The following is a 22,650-nucleotide window of genomic DNA, read 5'->3' as shown; positions in this document are numbered from 1 at the left end:
GAGAAACTCTGTAAAACACAAGAAGATGCACACTATACAGTGTGGCGCCTCTCATACGCCGCGGAAGCTCCAAGGAGAACGGTAGTTTATATCGAAATGAAATTTTGGAAGCATATGTAGATTAACTGAAAGCATTTTATAAAAATATATAGAATTATACAGGGTGTCCCCAAAAAAAGTTACACATCAAAGTTGTATTTTTTTCTAATGGAACACCCTATATATTAACTGATTTTCGGATTCTAAGAAAAAAATAAAGGTGAGTTTTATTAAAGAAGCATATACCTAAAATCTAAGGATTTTGACATATTTCACATTTTGTGAAAATAAAGAGTAAATTTTAAATTTCGATAACAGCTACATAAATTTTAGCTCGCCTTGTATAGCCCTCAGTAGATTGAAACTAAGAAGAAACGGCGAATGCAGATTCTGTGGGGAAGATGGGGAAACACCAGTACACCTCATCACTGAGTGCGCCGAGACGACAACCATTCGTGCCATGAATTTTGGTACGACTGATATTGGAGATGGAGAACTACCCTCTATAAAACCGTCCCAGATACTGGCTTTTGTCAAAGCCCTGGGACTGTATGATGAGTTATGATTCAAGAAAGGGGGACACAATGGATCTGTAAGGTCGAAGTGATTCACCCCCCTCCCACTCATTCTAAATTCTAATTCTATTCTAAAATAGCCTGATATTTAATTACAGTAACCATTGTATATTAAACCAAATTGAAATTTAACCCGAAAAGTTATACAGGGTGAGACAAAATTAATATGGAACATTAGTACTTTTAAAAGCAAGTTACTCCTTTATTTTAAATGGAACACCCAGTATATTTTTCCGGTGTTCAATGGGGAATTTATATATCTTCAAAAAACTATTAAGGTTGCCTACCCCTCAGACAAAGATTTTCCCAGATATTTTAATTTTTATGATTTTGCGTCAGCAAATCTTTATTATTTGAAAAAATCTAGGTGGCTGTGTGATATACCTTTTATTAATTTAACAAAAATTAAAGATTGTGGAGTAAAAAACTCAAGGGTAATAAAAAATACACGTTTAAAACATATTTTAATTATTACAGAATTAAAACTAGATATAAACCTATAATATTGTGCGACAAAAATTAGCTGGATGAAATCAAATGCTCAAAATGCTTCCTTTCCTGTTAACTGCATAAAATGATTGTATTTTCAAAAGGATCTTTTCATTTTAAAAGGCATTATGTGGAGTTCTACCTGATAAAGCAGCTACAATAATTTATCTCATGCTGTCGACACTAGTTGGTCGAGCTTTTTAAACACTGTCTTTAACATATCCCCATAAAAAAACTCAGACTAGATAAAATCAGGAGCATTTAATTATTCTATTAATTGGTAAATGCACACTGCATTCACCAACTAATAGAATTATCAATCAATTCTTTCTGATGGTTCTGAATCATATCAATTCTTTCGCCTGGTAAGTTTGCATTTTCGCAAATTCCTGAGAATATTTTTTTTGTTTTAACTGACAAAAAATTATAACTAGTTATTAAAGTTGAACTAATTAGACAGCTATGTTGAAGACGTCAGACATATCACAGCCACCTAGGTTTTATCAAATAATAAAGATCTACTCAGATCAAATCATGTAAATGAAAATATCTAGGAAAATCTTTGTTTGAGGGGTAGGCAACCTTAATAGTATTTTGAAGACACAGGAATTCTCCTTTAAATGTCGGAATAATATACTGGGTGTTCCATTTAAAATAAGAGAGTAACATGCTTTTAAAGGTGACCAATGTTCAATATTAATTTTGTCTCACCCTGTATGTCCTTTTGGATCAAGTTTTAATTTGATTTAAAGTAGAATAGTTAGTTTAACTACATATTAGGCTACACCGGGTAAATTCCAATATAGGTAGCTTTTATTGTAATTTAAAAATTGTTCTTTATTTCTAGAAAATGTTAAATATGTCAAAAACCTTACATTTTAGTCATATACTTCTCTTATAAAACTCACCTTTATTTTTCTCCTAGAATCCGAAAATCAATTAATATGTAGGGTGTTCCATTACAAAAAACACAACTTTGATATGTAACTTTTTTGGGGGACACCCTGTAGAATTCTCTATATTTTTAAAAGGTGCCCTGAACTAACCTACATATGCTCACAAAATTTCATTTCAATACAAACTATCGTTCTTCTTGGAGCCTCCACGGCGTATAAGAGGCGCCACCCTGTACACACATATATCACTGGATACTGCTCATACTTTATAAGTATCATTTATTTGACCATAACTATAAAGTGTGTACAACTTGTTATTTAAAAGCTATAAAAATTACACCTTTCTGATTTCTAATACATAAAAAAGTTAAATTAATATAAGATGGTAAAACCAATAATTCACTTAACACGAATGATCAAGACTTGATAGGTAATAAATTCTGTTCATTGCCAATTATACTTTTTTCTTTCAGTTGGATTTTTTAATGACTCTATTAGATATACTATGTTTGATTTGCCCCGAAGACTAGATTTTAATGATAGTTATTATAGCATAATCTTTTGATGTGTTAACATCAGCAGATTTCGTAACAATATTGTTTCGTATTAAGCAATATTAGGCGTATATCCTTTGTATTACCTTCGAAATGAACTATTCAATTAAATACAAGATTGAATAATGATCATTAATATTTGTAATGAAAAAATGAACTTCCTGATGATCTAATTAATTTTTCGCTGAGAAAAAAATACCCAACAGAAAATACATTAAAATGATTCAAATTAGAGTAGAATAATTATTAGAGTTGAACGTTTGCATTAATTTGTAAGTAAAATAAACGAATGTTCTTACAAATCATATATACAGGGTGCTACAAATTCGAGGTACATGCATTGGTAACTCGGTAACCGTAATAGATACGAACATGGTTAAATTGGGGCAAAGTTGCGTTTTGGGATGTTCACCAAGATGCCATCAAAAAAGTTTCAAAAATTTCAAGGATTGCTGAGTTTTTTGGAAAAAACGGATATTTTTGAAAATCAATTTTATTTTTTCCTGTCGACACTTTTTAGAAAATCAAAAACCTAATTACACATTCTCATAGCCACTTTATTAGGGCTATCTGATAGTATTTTTAGATTTTCAAATCAGTTGATAATTTGTGAGATACAGAGGCCAACTTAATTTTTTTAAATACGAACCTGCATTTTTTATTTCAGATTTTGAAAGAACTCGCTCTCGTGGGTACAATGATATGCCACACTTAATTTTTTTTTGTTTTGGAAATTTGGACACAATTTATTTAAACTAATTTCAAGTCCGGCTCTGTTTCTTTTTTTTAATATTTAATATATTCATCGTTACAATATTGATAAGCTTTTAAACTTGACAGTGCGGTTGGATACGGAAAATTAAATGTAATAAAATTATTCAAAAAGTAATATAAATAAAATGTAATATAAACTATCAAATCATTTCCCCGGAAGATGAATTGGAAATGGTAGAGCAGTATAATGGCCAACGAAGTACCTGGACCGTCTGATGACGTCAAGTAATTCGACAGGTACAAATTTTACAAAAAAGTGAAATCAACACATCTGGACAGTTACAATAAAGTGTACAAAATCCATTCGAAAGTATAAGAAGATCAATTCAAGAGCTATAAATAAAATTAAACGAAAAATAAATTTGTACAATAGGGAGGGTAGTAACCCTTTCGATGTAGACTATGTAAAACATTAGGAACTAGTTTGTAGAAGTTAATTTATTCATAATAACTACGTTTAATATTATGCAAATTATTAGATCGTACACTGAGAATTTCAAAGTTAAGAAAAGTTAAAAATAATATCTTTAAATTACTGATCTGGATATTATTTATTTGAATCTTTCAATTGGCTCAATTTTCCTTATTCAATGTTAATTAGCACTGATTAAATAATTTAAAAAACAGAGTCGGACGATAGTTTTGTTGCTGTTAAGGTACCCAAAACAAAAAAAAAGTATAAAGTGTGGCACATCGTTGTACTCAGGAGAGCGAGTTCTTTCAAAATCTGAAATAAAAAATGCAGGTCCGTATTTAAAAAAATTAAGTTGGCTTCTGTATCTCACAAATTATCAGCTGATTTGAAAATCTAAAAATACTATCAGAAAGCCCTAATATAGTGGCTATGAGAATGTGCAATTAGTTTTTTGATTTTCTAAAAAGTAACGACAGGAAAAAATAAAATTAGTGTTCAAAAAAATTCGTTATTTCCAAAAAAACTCAGCAATCCTCGAATTTTTTAAAACTTTTTTGATTGCATCTTGGTGAACAGCCCAAGGCGCAACTTTGCCCTTGACCAACGAAAGGTTATAATCACCCTATATTATGGAAACTAATTAGGCCATGAAAATGTTATTTGCGGCAGATCTTAGAGAGTCTTGTATTAAAAGTAGCTAAGGTTCATGAAAACCGCAAGGTTATATCTTTACTAATAAGCGAGGTGTTATGTGCAACCAAAATGGGACACTCTGTCTCAGTCTCAATTTCAAGAAATACGTTCACCAGGCAAAGATTGTAATTTCGTTAATACATATACAAAAGGAATACAGGACGAAGAATTTGTACACGGTATCTCAAATTAGAGTCTCATCACTGGATACGAGGTCGGTTAAATAGAAGTAAAATTGCGCAATTTTAGTCTGATCAAAATGCCACCTTAAAAGCGTTTTCACAACCACCGACAAAATCGGTGCCGGTGCCGGTGCTGAAATCGATTGCAATATAAAAAAAAAATTAGTTTCTTCACATACATAATACTCCGATCCGGTAAAAAAGTCGTAGACCGCCAAATACAATAGAATTACAACGATTTCATTATTACCTTAAAATCCGTAATAAAAAAACAAGGGTCGTATTTATACAAAAATTGATGGCTGCAATCATCAATTTTTGTATAAATACGACCCTTGTTTTTTTATTACATCATAAGCGAAACGTCGCCGTCGGTTTGAAAATACGATATAATTTATTTTGCGATATCTATTGAAATAGAGTGCTAAAACAATAAAAATGAAATCGCTAATATTCGTTTTTTTTAAATCATTGGAATAATTCGGAATTTTAAAACTTTAAGGTAGCATTTCGATCAGGCATCCAACTGAGCAACTTTCCTTCCATTTAACCCACCTCCTATCTTTTCTAGTTTTCGAAATCCCATCTTTAAAGCTGGAGTTTGGACCTGAAATAAATTTCAAAAAAGGAATGTTCTAGATTATTAATTATCGAATCTATATTAATATACAGGGTGGCCCATCGAAAACGTTCCGCAAGGCATAACAGCCAGGGTATTTTTTTTTCGAAAAATCCAAAAACACGTCAATTTTGTTTGTGAAGGGGACAACTTTTGCGCCAAAAATGATTGCAAAATCTTCAATCCTCTAAGCGGGGGTGTCATCCCCCAACTCTTTTTAAATGGGAAGGGGGGTCAAGTGGCGCCGCAATGAAAAGGGCTTTCTATTCTCTATATTTCCCCGCTTCGTTTTTAAAAATCGGTCGAGTCATTTTGAAAATATGAAAGACTGAAATTTGAAAAGTACTTTTTTGCAAAAAACGCATAAATTGAATTAATTTAAAAAAACTTATATTATTAATGAAGAAAATGCTGAAAATGTTGCCCGTCAACCTCCATACAGTAATACAAATTATTTTCAACCCGTTCTAGAACATTCTGAAGAACTTGCGGGGTCACTTCGCAACAAACATCAATAATTCGTCTTCGCAGGTCTTCTAATGAGGCGGGTGGAGTGCTATACACTTTACTTTTTATGTGTCCCCATAGAAAAAAGCTTAAAGGAGTCAAGTCGGGTGACCGGGGAGGCCACTCAATTGCACCCCTTCGTCCTATCCACCGAATGGGAAAGTTATTGTTTAAATAATTACACACATTTTGAGAGTAATGTGCACCGTCTTGTTGAAATATTAGTTCCGCTTCAACGTATCCAGGATTGTTCTCTATGATGTCAGTTAGGGCTAGGTCGATGGTATTTTCCAGTAAATCCAAGTACATATCACCTGTGAGATTTCCGGGAAGCAAAAAAGGACTCTTAATAGAATTCATAAAAATACCAGCCCACACGTTTAATTTCTTAGGGTTTTGTGTGTGCACCTCGTGAAAAACCCTGGGGTTGTCCTCAGCCCAATACCGGCAGTTGTGCCGATTAACTACACCTTTCAAAAAGAAAGTACACTCTACCTAACCTGATCGTTCAACCTTGTGACAAGTGAAAAAATGCGTGAACATCTAGAAATAATAAGAAAAAACAGCAAATTAGTCGAAGGAATTTATCCTTATCATTTACTCTGATAAATGTTTAAATAAACTTTTCAAATTTCAATCCTTCATATTTTCTCAATGGCTCGACTGATTTTCAAAAACGAAGCGGAAAAGTATAGAGAATAGAAAGCCCTTTTCAATGCTGTACCACTTGACCCCCCTTCCCATTTGAAAAAAATTGGGGGATGACACCCCCGCTTAGAGGGTTGAAGATTTTGCAATCATTTTTAGGGCAAAAATTGTCCCCCTCACAAACAAAATTGACGTGTTTTTGAATTTTCTGAAAAAAAAATTACCCTGGCCGTTATGCCTTGCGGAACGTTTTCGATGGGCCACCCTGTATAAAATCCTTAAGTGACTGACATACTGATTAATCACGATCCTGCTCAAGCCACCCAACGTAAGAAGCTCAATTTTGGCATACAGGTTGATTCTAGGGTGTAGAGGTTCGATAAGAAAGAATTTTTCGAAATTCCAGTTCCAAGAGGGTGAAACCACCCCTCAAATATTACAATATTTTTAATATCATTTTTATTTTATTTAATATTTAAAAAACGATCAAGTTTCCGAAAAAACGCTTAAACACGTATATTTTATTTTGTTTTTTTACATCTTTTAGGATTTTTTAAAAATGTTTATAGGGTGTTTCGAAAAATCTGGTCATTGATTAATCACGATCCTGCTTAGAGCGCTTGACGTAAAAAGCTGATTTTTGGAAAACAGATTGATTTTAGGGTGTAGAGGTTCGATAAGAAGGGATTTTTTAACTGGAATTCTAAGGGGGTGAAATTATCCCTCAAATATTAAAATATTTTTTATTTAAAAACCGGTGAGTTTTTCGGAAAAACTCTTAAACACGTATATTTTATTTTGTTGTTTTACATATTTTAAGATTTTTTATAAATTTATACAGGGTGTTTCCATAAATTTGTTTCATAATAAATTGTCATATTGTTTTTTCTCATGCTGACATAAATGTGAGAAAATTTTATCCAGTTTGTATGTTAATGAAAATTCTTTGCTTTGCTTTTATCATCACCATTACAAATGATTAATTCGACGCGAACGAAGTCGCTGGTACACGCTAGTGATAAATATAAATTATTAAATAAATTTTATTTACTTTTTATTAAATAGATTTTCCTTACTTTATTTGCTTGATTGTTTTTTTTTGAAAAAGTCTATAATAAATCAAAACCAAAGAAATTATTAGATGTTTTATGTACTTTTAAAATATTTCCTTTCTGAGCACCAATTTGCATGTATATTACTTTTTAATAACTTCTTTAAAAATAGAGGTAAATGGTGGTCAAACATTTTATTTCTGTAGGCATTAAAAACTTAACAATAATTTTCTTTCCACATGTATACACATTTGTATGCGTCACTGGATAAGTGCATTATTTGGAGTAATGTATTCATTTTCTAGTTAATGTGTACTGCAATCATCGTGACCAAACATACTTAAATTTAAATGTTTATGTTTACAAACTTTAACGGAGCACAAATTACAAAATCGATAAAATTATACGTTAGATTTTATTAGTGTCTTTTTTACTATAATCTATAATTAAAATATATATTTCTAAAAATAAGTTATTAAATCCACTAAGAAACGTACTGGGATACAGCATTTTTATATGTTGATGAAGTTAATTGGAAGTAAGTGGAAAAAAGCTATACCAGTGGAAAAAACTATACCAAAAACAATAAAGCAAGAAGACCACATCAATGCTAGTTGCAGATAGGCTTATATACTTGAATTATATAAAAAACTTTGTAAAAAAAAAGGAAATAGATTTTGAGTCTGAACGTGAATATTCCAGTGTGAGACACTTGTGGCTTCTTCCAGTTTACTTCGCGAAGTAGAACTTGAAGTATAGAAACTTAGAAAACCAATCTACGGGTAAAAACTGTGCTACTTAAGGAAATGTTGGAACTTCTAATGCCTGAAATCCAAAAATATGGTACAAACATGCGATATGTTTTATCTGTGCAAACCTGAAGTTAGTAACTACTCCAACTGTTACTTGGCAACTGATTGTTCTCCAACTTATGTTCTCCCTATCAGTACACTTTCTATTTTACGGACTTTACCGGCTAACGCCATTTGACGCCGTTTTTATTCCTTGAAAGTTCCTACTTACTTGGATGTTACGAAGCTTTCCAATTCGATTTGGATAAAACAGTTGATACGATTGAAGCAGCGTGCAACTGAGACGCATTCAGCATCCATTTACGCTGATACAGGATGAGATAAGTGCAAATATTTTGAGGGCTGGTAGATCTCGATAAAAGAAACATATTTTAATATACAGGGTGGCCGATCGAAAACGTTCCGCAAGACATAACGGCCAGGATATTTTTTTTTCAAAAAATCCAAAAACACGTCAATTTTGTTTGTGTGGGGGACAACTTTAGCCCCAAAAATGATTGCAAAATCTTCAACCCTCTAAGCGGGGGTGTCATCCCCAACTTTTTTTAAATGGGAAGGGGGGTCAAGTGGTGCCGCAATGAAAAGAGCTTTCTATTCTCTATATTTCCCCGCTTCGATTTTGAAAATCGGTCGAGTCATTGAGAAAATATGAAGGATTGAAATTTGAAAAGTTTATTTAAACATTTATCAGAGTAAATGATAAGGATAAATTCCTTCGACCAATTTGCTGTTTTTTGTTATTATTTCTAGATGTTTACGCATTTTTTCACTTGCAACAAGGTTGAACGATCAGGTGCGGTAGTTGCTAGGTAGCTGTTCTGTGACTTCCAAATGACTTCTTCATTTCTGGATAATGACGGAACTAGAGAAGCTTGGTTTGGTTGAGTTTTAAGTTTAATTTTAATTTTCAGTTCCAATAGTACTTTTAAGAAAAATTTATGCCAGGTGGTGCATCGTCGGTAGAAGCATGGAAGGTCTTGTGCAAATTTTGGACTGTCCAAATGTTGGCTCCCCTGTTGGTTTTGCAGCTGAGTTGTGGGTAAGTTTTTCAAAGGTCTCATTCAGCATGCATTTTGGATAAGCCGATTTTGAGTAGTTTGGGACAAACTGCATCTATTTTTAAATTAAAACTGAACAGGTAACAATGCAAACCACACCAGCCAAAAAATGTCAACATGCCTAGGGTTGTCAACTTCCCCTAGGAGATGCAAGACCTTGTCGTTGGTGGGGAAGCTCCTGGTCAGGTGCTGGGGGAATCCCCCCTAGCACTTGGCTTGGTCTAAGAAGCATCTCACTCATCGTCTTGTCCCTGACTGTAGTGTCGTGGCCAGGGAATTGCACCAAGACATATAACGATACCGGGCGGGGCTACGGACAGCCTCACCCTTGGGGCATCGGGGGGCACCCCATTGTATTTTACCCCTTACTTCTACATGCGGGGCTCTGTAGAAGTGAACCGACTGTTCCTAGCGACTCATGGGAACACTATAAGATCTGGTAATAATAGTAATAAAAACATCACCGGTGAAGCTGTGGGGAGACCCCCTAGCAACACTGGGAACAGTAACAATGAAAGTTCCGAGGGGCCAAAGCCAAAGAAAACTACAGGAGAGGTGGCTGACACTTGCGTGAAACCATCCTCCGCAAGTGGCATACAAGTTACCACCTCCTCCAAGGGTCGGGAGCCTACCTCCTACTTCTAAACCCAACAGGCGACACAAGCTACCGTTTCGTCTACCCGGCCTGGGTCGTAGCTCCTCGACTGCGAAGGACACGGGTCTCCGTAGGAAGTCCTGGGACTGTATGATGAGTTATAACTCAAGAAAGGGGGACACAATAGATCTCTAAGGTCCAGAGATTAACCTCCTCCCACTTATTTTAATTCTAATTTAGGTTGTCAACCTACGATTTAATCATTTTCAAATGTAATTTGTTGTGGTCTCCACACTACTACGTTATAGTACGTAGGTACGTTAGTGTCCCCAATATATTTTTTATGATATACAACCAGATATTTTGTATTATAAATTCGTAAAATAACAAATCAAATATCTATTACGCAGTTTCTATGAATGATCGTTGCCCAAAAATAAAAGTGATTGAAGAAGGCAATAGAAACGGAGCAATAGTAAGTAGAAAACTGCCCACTGAAAATCGAACAGGTGTCCAATCATATATGTGTATAGAAAACCAATCGATGTTCAGAATTATATCTGATTGCATTACGTAAATTAGAGGTCAACTTATACATCGAGAATTATACGTAAATGTAAATGTACGGATATCTTAATATATTCAAAGACAGTGAAATCTAAGGAATATATCAATATCTTTAATTGTAAGCATTAAAGTAAAGTGTATTACGTGGGAGAGAAGGTAGGATTAAAAAACACAAAGTAGAAAATGGTTAAGAAGCGTTTCTTTAAATACTACTAAAAAAATAGGAGATTACACCAATAAGAAAAAATGTACAACAGCTGTTAGTAGAAAGAAAACCTGGTTTGAAATTTTGTAATAAATGAGACGCTGGGAAAACTGTTATTTCTAAATAAAAGTTGGAATTGGCACTCTTGTATAAAATAACAGTTAAACATTAGGTTTTTCGTTATTTATTGTAAATAAAAAAAATAATATTTAATTTTCCTCACACGTCATCTCTTCTATCTCTTGTCTGCTGTTTCTGTAAGTTCTTTATTAAGGTCAGTAGCCTAGAAATGCCCAAATGGGGTTCATTAGGATTTTTTGACCATTTTGGTATGATTTTCTTGTATATGTTATAGTAAAACCCAGAAATCACTAAATGAAGGTTTGGTACAATAATACAGGGGTATCGTAATCTACTCAAGACCTCCGAGGGAGGGATCAAACAGGATCCCAATCCCCTGCAACCTAACTTAACCTAATCTGGGGATTGTATTGCCGGTTTATTGATTTACCGGTTTACCAATTAAAATGTACTTATAACGTGGTAAAAAAGTACTGGTAAATTGTCTTCAAATACCGGCAATTTAAATTAACAAAATCCCAAACTGGCTGGTAGCCAGAAACCAAATTTGTCACAACTGTTATTAGAGGCCGAAGACTTTATTTCCAAGTATTATTATGATTACAATATATTTATTAGGATATTTATTCTATAAAACTCTTAAAATATTCATAATTTATATTACTGTTTTAAAGAACTCCCGTGAAAATTGAATTAATCACAACATTGGAAATCAGTAAGAGATGCGGTGGAGCAGTTTGTTGCAAAAATTTAAACCAGTGTATAACAGATTTTGCTTTAAAATATAACCGAGTATGGCACCCACAAAGACAGTGTCAAGACTGAGTGTTCCATGCTATTCGAGCTGACTTCGGAAAAACTATAACTAGTTCAAGGCATTTCAAAGGTCAAAATAAAAAAAATCGAACTCAAACGCTATTAATATTGAAAAATTCGGTAATTTATTCGGTACAGTTAGAACTCAGTCTCTAAAAAGGTTAAAGTTGCATTCATTCTCACAATATTGTTGGAGCTCTGTTGTCGATTAAGGAAAATTTATTACATTCAATAATAAAAAAAGCAAAAGCTATATAAATTGTATAACATCTTAAAATATATAACATCTATGTATATTGCCAAAACCTTGCAAACAGAAATACAATATTTTCAGGAAGAGGGAATTAGCGGAAATATTTGAAATTGCTGCTTTAATTTAATAAAGGTAGCTTTTATATATTTTCACTAGTTCTGTTAAGAAAAAAAGGTAAATACCGGTAAACGGGTAATTCCAAGAATCTCTATTTGCTGCCTCTATTTCCGACTTGTAACTTGTTCTCTCTAAAATATACCCAAATTCAAAGGAACGAACGAGAAATTCAAAATAGATAAGTTTACATCAAAACGAAAAAATGCAAATTTTCTTTATTTTTACTAAATTTTTTAATATTCAAAATAATAGTAAAATATGTTATTAATTTTTATTTATGATGATTTTATTGATTAATGATGAAGTTTTGAATCAAATAGTGTCCAAATCTCGAAGGGAAGTTGTCTCTAGTTTTTGTGAATTTCTCGACAATAATGAAATACAGTAAGATCGAATAAAAACGGCATCAGCGATGGCTATGAAATGAAGATCGCTGTTATATTATGTAGAATTATATGGGGAATGTCAACGATCGTCATCGATAGTTGTCTCTAGATCTCTATACGATAGTAGAGACTACAACGATAGTAGTAAAAATATTATTAAAATGTGCGCATATAATGTTTAAAACATATCAAATGAAAAACTTGATATGTAGCTTTTTCCAAACTCTGGGTTACGCTCTATAAACTTCGAGTTTTTTAATTTCACTGATTCAGTTACGACAAAAATACATTTCTAGAATTTCTATTAAATATATGCTCGATTTCCTCGGAGGCATCAAGTCGGTCTTAATCTGACAAGTCAGCGTCTCGTATCAGCTTCATTTTCGAGTGTAAGGAAAACAATAAAACTTTATAGGGGTTCGAAATCATAAAAATGTTTGTATATGCGAGCCGTTTCCGCGTATCCCTTCCCGAAAAGTTTATTGTTTATGATGTCGCACGTTTTGAAATTCAATATATCCGACTATAAAAATATATGTTTTATTACTTTAAAAATGTCGATGTTTGTTTTTGTCTGTCCTTTTAGAGCTTTCCAGAAAGTAAGACGAACGATGGAGAAGAATGCTACTGGTTCTTTATTTCTACCTCTTATTTTATTTTAATTTAATGTAATTTGCGAATATTATTATAGGTTAACCATTAATGAACCCAACACAAATGAGTCCTATAAACACCATTTAATAAATATTGACGTAAAAACTTGTAAAAAATTAATATTTAAATAAAAAAGGAAAAAATATCCACGTCACCCTAAGAAAAAAAAAAAAGAAATTTAATATAAACATAATAATAATTATTTATTTAAGAAATTTAGAAAACGTCAACACATTTGACATTTCCAATATTTTACCAAACCGATGTTTTTCAGGAACCGCTATTTACCGTAGTTTACCGGTCTGGTTCGCCTGGTTTTACAACGGAATACAGGCTAAGTCACACAAACCTGTTCAGTAAAAGTAATTCTTTGATATAATTACTTTTTACTTTAAATCATTTGTGACAAAAATGATAGCAAAATTATTAATTAATTCCCTTTTAGAATTTAAATGACAGACTAATTTCAATATACCATACATAGAATCTAGAATGTTTGGGACGGGAGTTAATCACCGCCACCTTACAGATCTATTGTGTGTTCCCCTTTCTTGAATTATAACGAGTTATAACTAATCATACAGTCTCAGGGCGTTAACAAAAGCCAGTATCGAGGCCAGCTCTCCATCCTCGACATCATCCTTACCAAAGTTCATGGCACGAACGGTCGTCGTCTCAGCGCACTCAGTGATAAGGTGTTCTGGTGTTTCCCCATTTTCCGCACAGAATCTGCATTCGCCGTTGTTTCTCAGCTTCGGCCTTCTAAGGTGTTCGTTGAGGAGACCACTGTTCTGTCAGAAACCCCGTGACAATTCGAAGATTATTTTACTTAAATCAAGGAAAGCCTTCGATTTTTCTCGGTGGTAAGTTCACAGGAACTTTTTCGAGTGTCTTAGACCGTTGGAGGAGACTCATTCCAGGTTACGGATGGAGTCTTCTAGATTCTTCAATTCCGTCTTCAGTTTGTTCCCACTTGGAAATCAGAACGGTTCTGGTCCAGTTAGTAGAGTGTTCGCTCCTTTTCTAGCTAGATCATTTGCTTTTTCATTGCCTTCTATCCCTTGATTAGCAGGCACCCAAAGTAGGCATTCTTTAACCAACTTTGAATTGATGGTTACTGAGTTGATCGCGTTTAATGCTGCTTGAATATCGGATAATATGGGTATTTCCTGTTTCCGATAGTTCCTATCTAAGATAAATTGTACGTATCTTTCGATAGCGTAAATTTCTACCTGAAGGATGCTGGGGTAGATGCTCTAATAATGCCCTGTCCCTGCTTTGCTTTTGGAAGTATCAGTATACCACGTTATGGTGTTTCTCAAAGTTGTAAATTCTTGGTATGTCATCCACTGGGAGTTGGAGAAGTGGAATTTTCTTTTTGAGGGTGTTCCAAGCCCCTGACTTAAAAATTCTCCCAGTACTGTTTCCGTCAATGATCATTCTAATGATTGTAGCACTGGCATAACTACCGACGACAATGTGCAGTGGTATTAGGTCTAGAATGACCTCCATTGCTGCTGTTGGAGATGTTCTAATGGCACTTGTAATGCAGATACATGCCAGTCTCTGTACTTTACGCACCTTAATGTCATATATATCGCCCTTTTACTTTTTTACTGGATACTGTATCAACGGCTGTCTATATTATAATCATGATTGTGTATGACAGTAGTCTTAAAATGCCATCAAGCATTAGACTCTTTATTTTTTTAATGCCATTATTAAAAATTCATGACTTCTTTCATATTATTAATTGCAAAAGTACACAACGTAATTAAAGCGTACGGTGTACAGTACCTTTAAAATGGCACAAATATACAGAATACCGGATATTTTTACACTATTTAATTAAAAACAGAAAAAAATATACGTATAGAAGCAACCTCCCTTTGATGTATTTTTTGCTTTGAAACCAAATGAATGCTATAAAAATTTATAAGAGACGGTATAAATAAAATATATTGCCCTTCCGCATTCGAACCATGTAGCTTTGATAAATAATATGTTATATATACATAATAATTAAAAAAAACTTTCAATAAAAAAATCTTATGAAAAATTTACATATTATTTACTGCTTATATTATTTAGTAGAGAAGTATATTAATATAGTATAAAAATATACCTGTCCAATATTAATATTTAAATAATAATACTACCTATAACTTCAAAGTTTGAAGCTCCTGAGTCACTTCAAACTGTCAATTTATGTCAACAATAAGTAAAATTTCCTAAATTTGACTTGAAACTTTCTTAATTTTATAATCAAGGCAATAAAAGCAATCAAATTAGTATTAAAATTAACAAAATAATGTCGTATCGATCTGCTTTTATTGTAATTTTTGGGTAGTAAGTTACGGGCAGCTTCTAGAAGTAATGCAAAGTAACTAGTAAGCTTCTAATTTCTAGCATTTACTGTACCTACATACAGGGTCGCTTTTATGTATGGACAGGGTCGATTATTAGGTAAAATATAGGAGATACCGCAAAAAGATAAATACAAAAGTTATAGGATTTTCAAATATCTGATTTCATTTTGAAATATCCGATATTCAATTTACGAATTTTTTTTATATATATATATATATATATATATATATATATATATATATATATATATATATATATATATATATATAGCATATATATATATATATATATATATATATATATATATATATATATATATATATATATATATATATATATATATATATATATATATATATATATACGCAAAAAAGATAAATACAAAAGTTTTTCAAATATCTGATTTCATTTTGAAATATCCGATATTCACCTTTTATATATTTATATATATATATATATATATATATATATATATATAGTATATATATATATATATATATATATATATATATATAGAGATAGTTATATATATATATATATATATATATATATATTCCTGTCAGAACGTCCTACGTCGTTGTCCGATGCCTAACTTCCACCCAGTGCGATTTTCCCATTGATCTTCGGTCAGATTTTTCTCGCTCATCGACCTTCTTATTCCTTCCATCCATGTTTTCTTGGGACGTCCTCTCTTTCGTTTACCAGGTGGTATCCAATGAATGACTTGTTTTGGAATTCTTTCATTGTGCATTCTCTGAAAATGGCCGTACCATATTAATTGTTTTTGTTCTAACTTTCTCTCTAACTTCCACCCTGTGCGATTTTCCCATTGATCTTCGGTCAGATTTTTCTCGCTCATCGACCTTCTTATTCCTTCCATCCATGTTTTCTTGGGACGTCCTCTCTTTCGTTTACCAGGAGATACCGCAAAAGATAAATACAAAAGTTATAGGATTTTGGAATTCCGATTTCATTGTCAAATTATCTGAAAATGGCCGTAACCATATTAATGCAGTTTTGTTCTACGTTGTCCGATCTCTAACTTCCACCCTGTGCGATTTTCCCATTGATCTTCGGTCAGATTTTTCTCGCTCATCGACCTTCTTATTCCTTCCATCCATGTTTTCTTGGGACGTCCTCTTTCGTTTACCAGGTGGTATCCAATGAATGACTTGTTTTGGAATTCTTTCATTGTGCATTCTCTGAACATGGCCGTACCATATTAATTGTTTTTGTTCTATATCATTTACTATTGTTCCCTCTATTCCCATCTGTTGTCTAATGTCTTCATTTCTGATCTTATCCCTCCGTGAAATTCTCATTGCTCTTCTAATCGCGTCCATTTCTGTTGTCTCTAATTTCTTTTTATTCCTTTCAGTGAGTCGCCATGTTTCACATCCATAGAGTAATATGCTATTAACTAGTGTCTCGTATATATTATATTTCCTGTTTTTTGTAATTTCAGTACTCCATAGAATGCCATTTATGCATCTGATAACTCTTCGTGCCTCTATTACTCTGTTGTTTATTTCTCTATCGTCCGTTCCATCTCCTGTAAATATCGATCCCAGGTACCTGTAATCTTCACATGCCCTAATTTCCGTATTATTGTCCAAAATAAGATTTTCTGTATTGGATCCAATTGGAAGGTGTTTTGTTTTTTCTGTATTTACTGTGAGACCCCATTTAGCGTATTCTTCAATTATTTTCTGCACCATATATTCCATGTCATCTTTGTCGTTTGCAATTATGGCCTGGTCGTCTGCAAATTGCAAGGTGTATAGGCATATGTCATTTAGTTCTATACCCATTCCGTTACATTTTCTTTTCCATAGATATAAGGCCTTGGTAATATAAATTTTAAATAGTGTTGGGGATATACAGCAACACTGTCGGAACCCTTTAGTGATAGAAATTTCCTCTGAGAGACCGTTGACCGTTTTTATTTGTGATTTTCCTCCATGGTAAAGATTTTGTACAGCTTTTATCAGAGCTGCGTTAATTCTTGATTCGTGCAATACTTCCCATAATTTTATTATTGGCACTGTATCATATGCTTTTTGTAGAGCGATGAATATTATATGAACTTCCTGGTTCGTTGCAGATTTCTTCTCGATGATCTGTTTCAACGCAAAGATATTATCTGTACATGATCTTCCGCCTCTGAAACCATTCTGCTCTTCTTCTTCGTAGCTGGAGTATTCCTCTTCAATTAAGTTTCTCAGTATCCTTCCATAGAGGCGACTCATAGTGCTGGTTACCGAAATTCCCCTGTAGTTATTGGGATCCTTACTTGAGCCCTTTTTATATATAGAGGAGATATATGCTTTTTTCCACTCTTCAGGTACTGGATGACCATTTAAGCACTGGTTAACTATGTTTGTTAACATTCTAAACAGTTTTTCGCTTCCAGATTTTATGAGTTCCGCATATACCCCCTCTGGGCCACATGCTCTTCCATTCTTTAAAGACATTATAGCGGTTTTTATTTTGTTGGTATCTACGTAGATTTCCTCTCCTTCAGTGTTTATTTCTGGCTGTGGCCGTTCTTGATACTCAGGTCTGTTCTCTGACAAGTTGGAATAATATTTCACCCATTCTTTGTTGGTTATTACTTCTATAGGGGCTGACTCCTGTTTTTCAGTTGTTGTTGTTTTTATAAATCTCCATACTTTATTCTGTTCTTCTTTTACCATTCTCCTCACCTCATTTTTCTTGTCATTATAAGTGCGCTTGTCTAGTTCAGATTTCGAATTTAACCATTTCAAATACAGTATCTTTTTTTCCTCTACAAGTTTTTCAAGTTCATCAGTCCACCACAACTTTCTGCTCTTTCGTCTCGCTTTTATTCCTAATGCTTCCTCTAATGTTATACTACCTGATGTTATACTACCTTAATAATATTAATTTTTCTTAGTAGGCCAATACTTAAGAGATGTTATTCTAAAATTAAAACAGTCATCTAACAAATATACAATATTTCTAAAAGATGGTTATTTAAATAGAACCAAAAGGCATGAGTGTTTTACAGTGGATGGTAAAGCAAAGACAGTCACGGGTAATGACGTTTAGTGGTAAATCTCTGGAACCATTTGAAGAAATGATTTGTGGTATGTCCTTTCTATACTTTTTGATCTCTGAAACAGCCGTTAAGTTCTGCAAAGATATTTGCCTATTGTTTTTAGAATAGAACAGAAAACAACAACGTTTTTGATGTTTTTTTTACGAAAATTTCTAAATATTTTGCCATTGAACCAAAAATATGAAATATTTATTTTTTATTTTATTAAATTACTAGATTAAGCAGTGAAACACTGGTCAAAAAGTTTTTATTCTTCTAGCGTTCCTCTTTTATTACCAAAATGTTTATAATTTATTGTTTAATTATTACAATAACGTAACATCTCTACGGACATTTTAAAATAACAAGTTATTGCGTTTAATATTCCATACAATCAAAGTATTTGCATATACAAGTGGCAAATACCAATAACTATGTAAATGTTAATAATTCGTTAATTTTATGTGCCAATAAAATAAGTCAGACATGGTCTGAATTGATCATATTTTATAAGTGAGATATTTAGGCACAACATTTATATACTTGGGACAGAGTTATAAAATAATTTAATCAGTTAATAAAGCCGTAAATACTATACCATAGTTAATTTTGAACATATGCTCAACATGGCAACGAATGTAATATATTATTTAAAAAATAGATATAGATATAAAAAACTTAAAGTTAAAATGGAAAACAAAGTTCAAACCGTTATCAAAAAATTCTTTATTCGTGACCGGTTTCGGCAATTTCATTCAGCCATTTTATTCATCAATTTTAATGTTAAGTTTTTTACCATGGGCCACCACTTTGTGAGAATGAACAAACTTTATAAGATATAGATATAAGATATTGGATATTTTTATAAGTTTCATATAGAATTAATGTGACGGTTACACTTTTATATCTTTCCTTATAATTATATACAGAGTGTTCCTTAATGACATGCTCATATTTAAGGGGGTGATTCTTGAACCTATTCTAAGAGAAAACCTTCATATGAATGTATGTCCTAAACATCTTAATTTCTGAGATACAGGGTGGTAAATTTTTCTAAAAAAACATTTTTTTATAATAACTCTGATTTTATTACAGGTATTTTTATGAAACTTGATACATGTCTTCTATGCATCAAAATATCTTTTTTGATGTACAAATAATTTTATTTATTTCAACCAGTGCCGCCCATACGGGTTTTACATTGAATATTTCTGAAGAAAAATTGATACACCACTGAGTTTTCTTAAAATAAAAATTATTTTTAAAATTTCCATTCATTTCGAAATAACTTTTATCTCTTGATTTTTTTCATCCGATGCATAGTTTCTGCTTAAAAAAATTAAAGTCAGTTTACTTCAGGGTCAAATCGCTGAAAATCTGATCCGGTGACTGTTGCGTGGAAATTGTTTCTGCGTCGTCGTCGGCTGGAAGGAAATTAGGAAATAAAATGTTTTTTTTTTGTATATCAAAATATGGCATTTTGATACATGGAAGCCGCGTACTGTAACGAAAATATTTTCGTTACATTTTTCCTTTTATATCGTTTATCCGTTTTTTTTTATATTATCGATTTTTTGCGGAACCTCGATAGTGGTACACATCACTAGCAATGGTTGTTAGTTTAAATTGTTTAAATATTTTATATATTTTCTGGTTGGATTACCGATAAAATTTGTTTATTATTAATATTTTGTTTTATTTAGTTAAATAATTAAGATACAATTGTTACACACATTTTTTTGAAGGTATGTAGGAAATTTTATCGTATGTATTATTTTTACTATTAATTATAAATTTTTATATTGACATTTGGTACTTAACGCATGTCTAAATGAATGGGAGAATTCTATAAAGGGACTTGTTTTTCCGAAAATCACTCTCTCATCTCGATCTTTTTGCTTAAACACCTAGTTTTTTTTCCAGACACCGGCACGAGGTACGACTTGGAAATTATTTATTAGTTTTATTTTTTTAAACATTTCTTACTATCTAATATGATTTAATTATTTAATTAGCTTGTAACTTTAACTTCCTTTTTCTATTTTATCTTTTTATCTCACAGTTCATTTTTTTTATTATCATTTCTTTATCTTCTTATCTTAGTAGCACGTGTATGGTAGTTTTGTAAAAAAAAAATTTCTAATTCCTTTAACTTTTATTTAGAACTAATTATATTTATCTTTCTTATTTATGTACTGAGACGCAAGCTGTCAAACAGGAACACGCAGAGGTGTTCGATTTAACAATCTCAGGGGCCATGAATAGAATCAATCACTGCAGGAGTACTCTCAGAGACGAACCAGGAGGGACTCTGGTAAGTAAGGATTTTTTATAATATTTATATTATACGACTTATGTCACCTTTAATGAATCCTTACTTGCCAGAAGGCAACTCTTGTTTTATCTGGACCCTGTAGTGGTGGTATCTATTGGCAGGCCATTCGACAGATAGATTTTTGTTTTTTTGTTGTTTTTGGGTTACTCTAGGGAACGTATCTTTACCTCGTATCTGCCAAATTTACCTTACCATATCCTTATCTTATTTGGCGGATGCATTATCTTTGTTCCTGGAGTGACATACGTTTTCTTTTAGTTTTTATCTGTCGAATTGAGCATTTATCGTTTTCCGTATCTTATCTCTATCTTTCTATTTACCTTTATCTTTCTATCTAGTTTTTTAATTTATCTTTTAATATCGCATTTTGGTATTAACTTTTGTTCTAATTTAAATTTTCATATATTCCTAGTTTTTTTATCTTACATATTTTTTTATTCTTTTCACACGTGTCTACAAATTAAATCAAATAATTTATGGTAACAATATATATATTTTTTTCAAGTCGTACCAAAGTGATTGTGGTGGTCTGGAATTTTCTAGAAAGAGAGAGCAAAATATTTTTCTTTTATATTTTTTTATAATTCTATATTTATATTCTTTATATTCTTTAAATAATTTGCACAATCTTTTCAATTATAACTTAATTTAAACTGTCATTGTCTATTTTTTTTAAAATTTTAATTATAATTTTTATTATAATATTTAGTAGTTGGAGATATTGATTATTGTTTATTTGAATCACTAATATGTTGTTTAATCATAAGTTATTTTTATTGTACCTTCATTGGCAACCAACAGACAGTTCAATTGGTAATTTAGAACACCACCGCAAAACTGGGTACTTATCAATTGTGTTGAGTAGAATACTGCTGTTTGTTATCTTCTAGGAAGATACGAGAATTGACCCTCCCCATAAGTAGCTCACGCACTGAGACTGGTGGAGTCTCACAAGCTCTCCAATGTTAGCCAGACAATCAGCGGACGAGTGCAGCGAAGAGGGTGAGGCCTTTCTCCCAATCAACGAACCAACCGAAGCAGATGAAAATTTAAGTATGCCAGTTATATTGTATCTAACCGTATATAGTCAAGACTGTCACAGCCAGCCAATTGTATTAGTATAAGTTAGAATATAATTAGTATTTTAAAAAAAGATCTTGTTTTATTTAATTCCAAAGCATACTTCTAAATTAACCAACATCCAGAATTTTGTGGGTTATAGTACCAAAAAAAACATACCATACAATTATATGAAGTTTTTTTCTTAGAGTAGGCCCAAGAATCACCCACTTAAATGTTAGCATGTCATTAAGAAACACCCTGTATATGTCCCACTATAAAAAATTGTTTTGGTCAAGAAATTATCACTAAGGAATCAGCTTAGTCACTAACAAAATATTGTGATATCAGATATGAATATAATTAAACGGCCTGTGGTCTGGAATTTTAATTTGATAGTGCGTTATTTTATTAACTGTTAAACTCTATTTTAGTTATTTGACATACATTACAAAACCACTAAATAGTTGTCAAAAATGAATAGATGACACAGAAAATCAATAACCTGAGCGTGCATTAGAAGTTTCCAGAGAACTACAATATCTAGATCTGAGATTTTTTGAACATCATTGTTTTACAATGAGATCTATCGATTAAAAATATATTCAATATGGCGGCACTTTCGGAAATACCGGACGTTGACAGCAACTTTATTACACACACCGGAAAAATCTAGGGATATCATTTTATTAAAGTTAAAAATAAATGTTTTGAATAAACAACCACATATTTGTAGGCCGATTCTTTCTACTTCGATTGAAACGAAGTATTCACACTAGTTATTTCTAAATTTGGGATATTTGCAGAAGTGTTTGTGCATTTTTTGTCAAATGTATAA

The 22,650-nt window shown here is 32.3% G+C and overlaps 1 protein-coding gene across 1 annotated transcript; it reads right to left on the bottom strand.

The window, feature by feature from the left end:
- Nucleotides 1–5,131: 5,131 nt before the first annotated feature.
- Nucleotides 5,132–18,250, bottom strand: LOC115883134 (the record flags this gene model as incomplete). Its single annotated transcript, XM_030901445.1, has 3 exons — nt 5,132–5,224; nt 17,445–17,819; nt 17,862–18,250. Coding segments are annotated over 3 exons (857 nt in total), but the record flags the coding sequence as incomplete, so codon positions are not given.
- Between the last annotated feature and the right edge of the window lie 4,400 nt (nt 18,251–22,650).

This window comes from Sitophilus oryzae, unplaced genomic scaffold (assembly GCF_002938485.1).
Source record: "Sitophilus oryzae breed Bouriz unplaced genomic scaffold, Soryzae_2.0 scaffold_1816_pilon_pilon, whole genome shotgun sequence".
Lineage (NCBI taxonomy): Eukaryota > Metazoa > Arthropoda > Insecta > Coleoptera > Curculionidae > Sitophilus > Sitophilus oryzae.
Note: the sequence above shows the minus strand (reverse complement) of the source record. Positions and strands in the feature narration are given on the sequence as shown.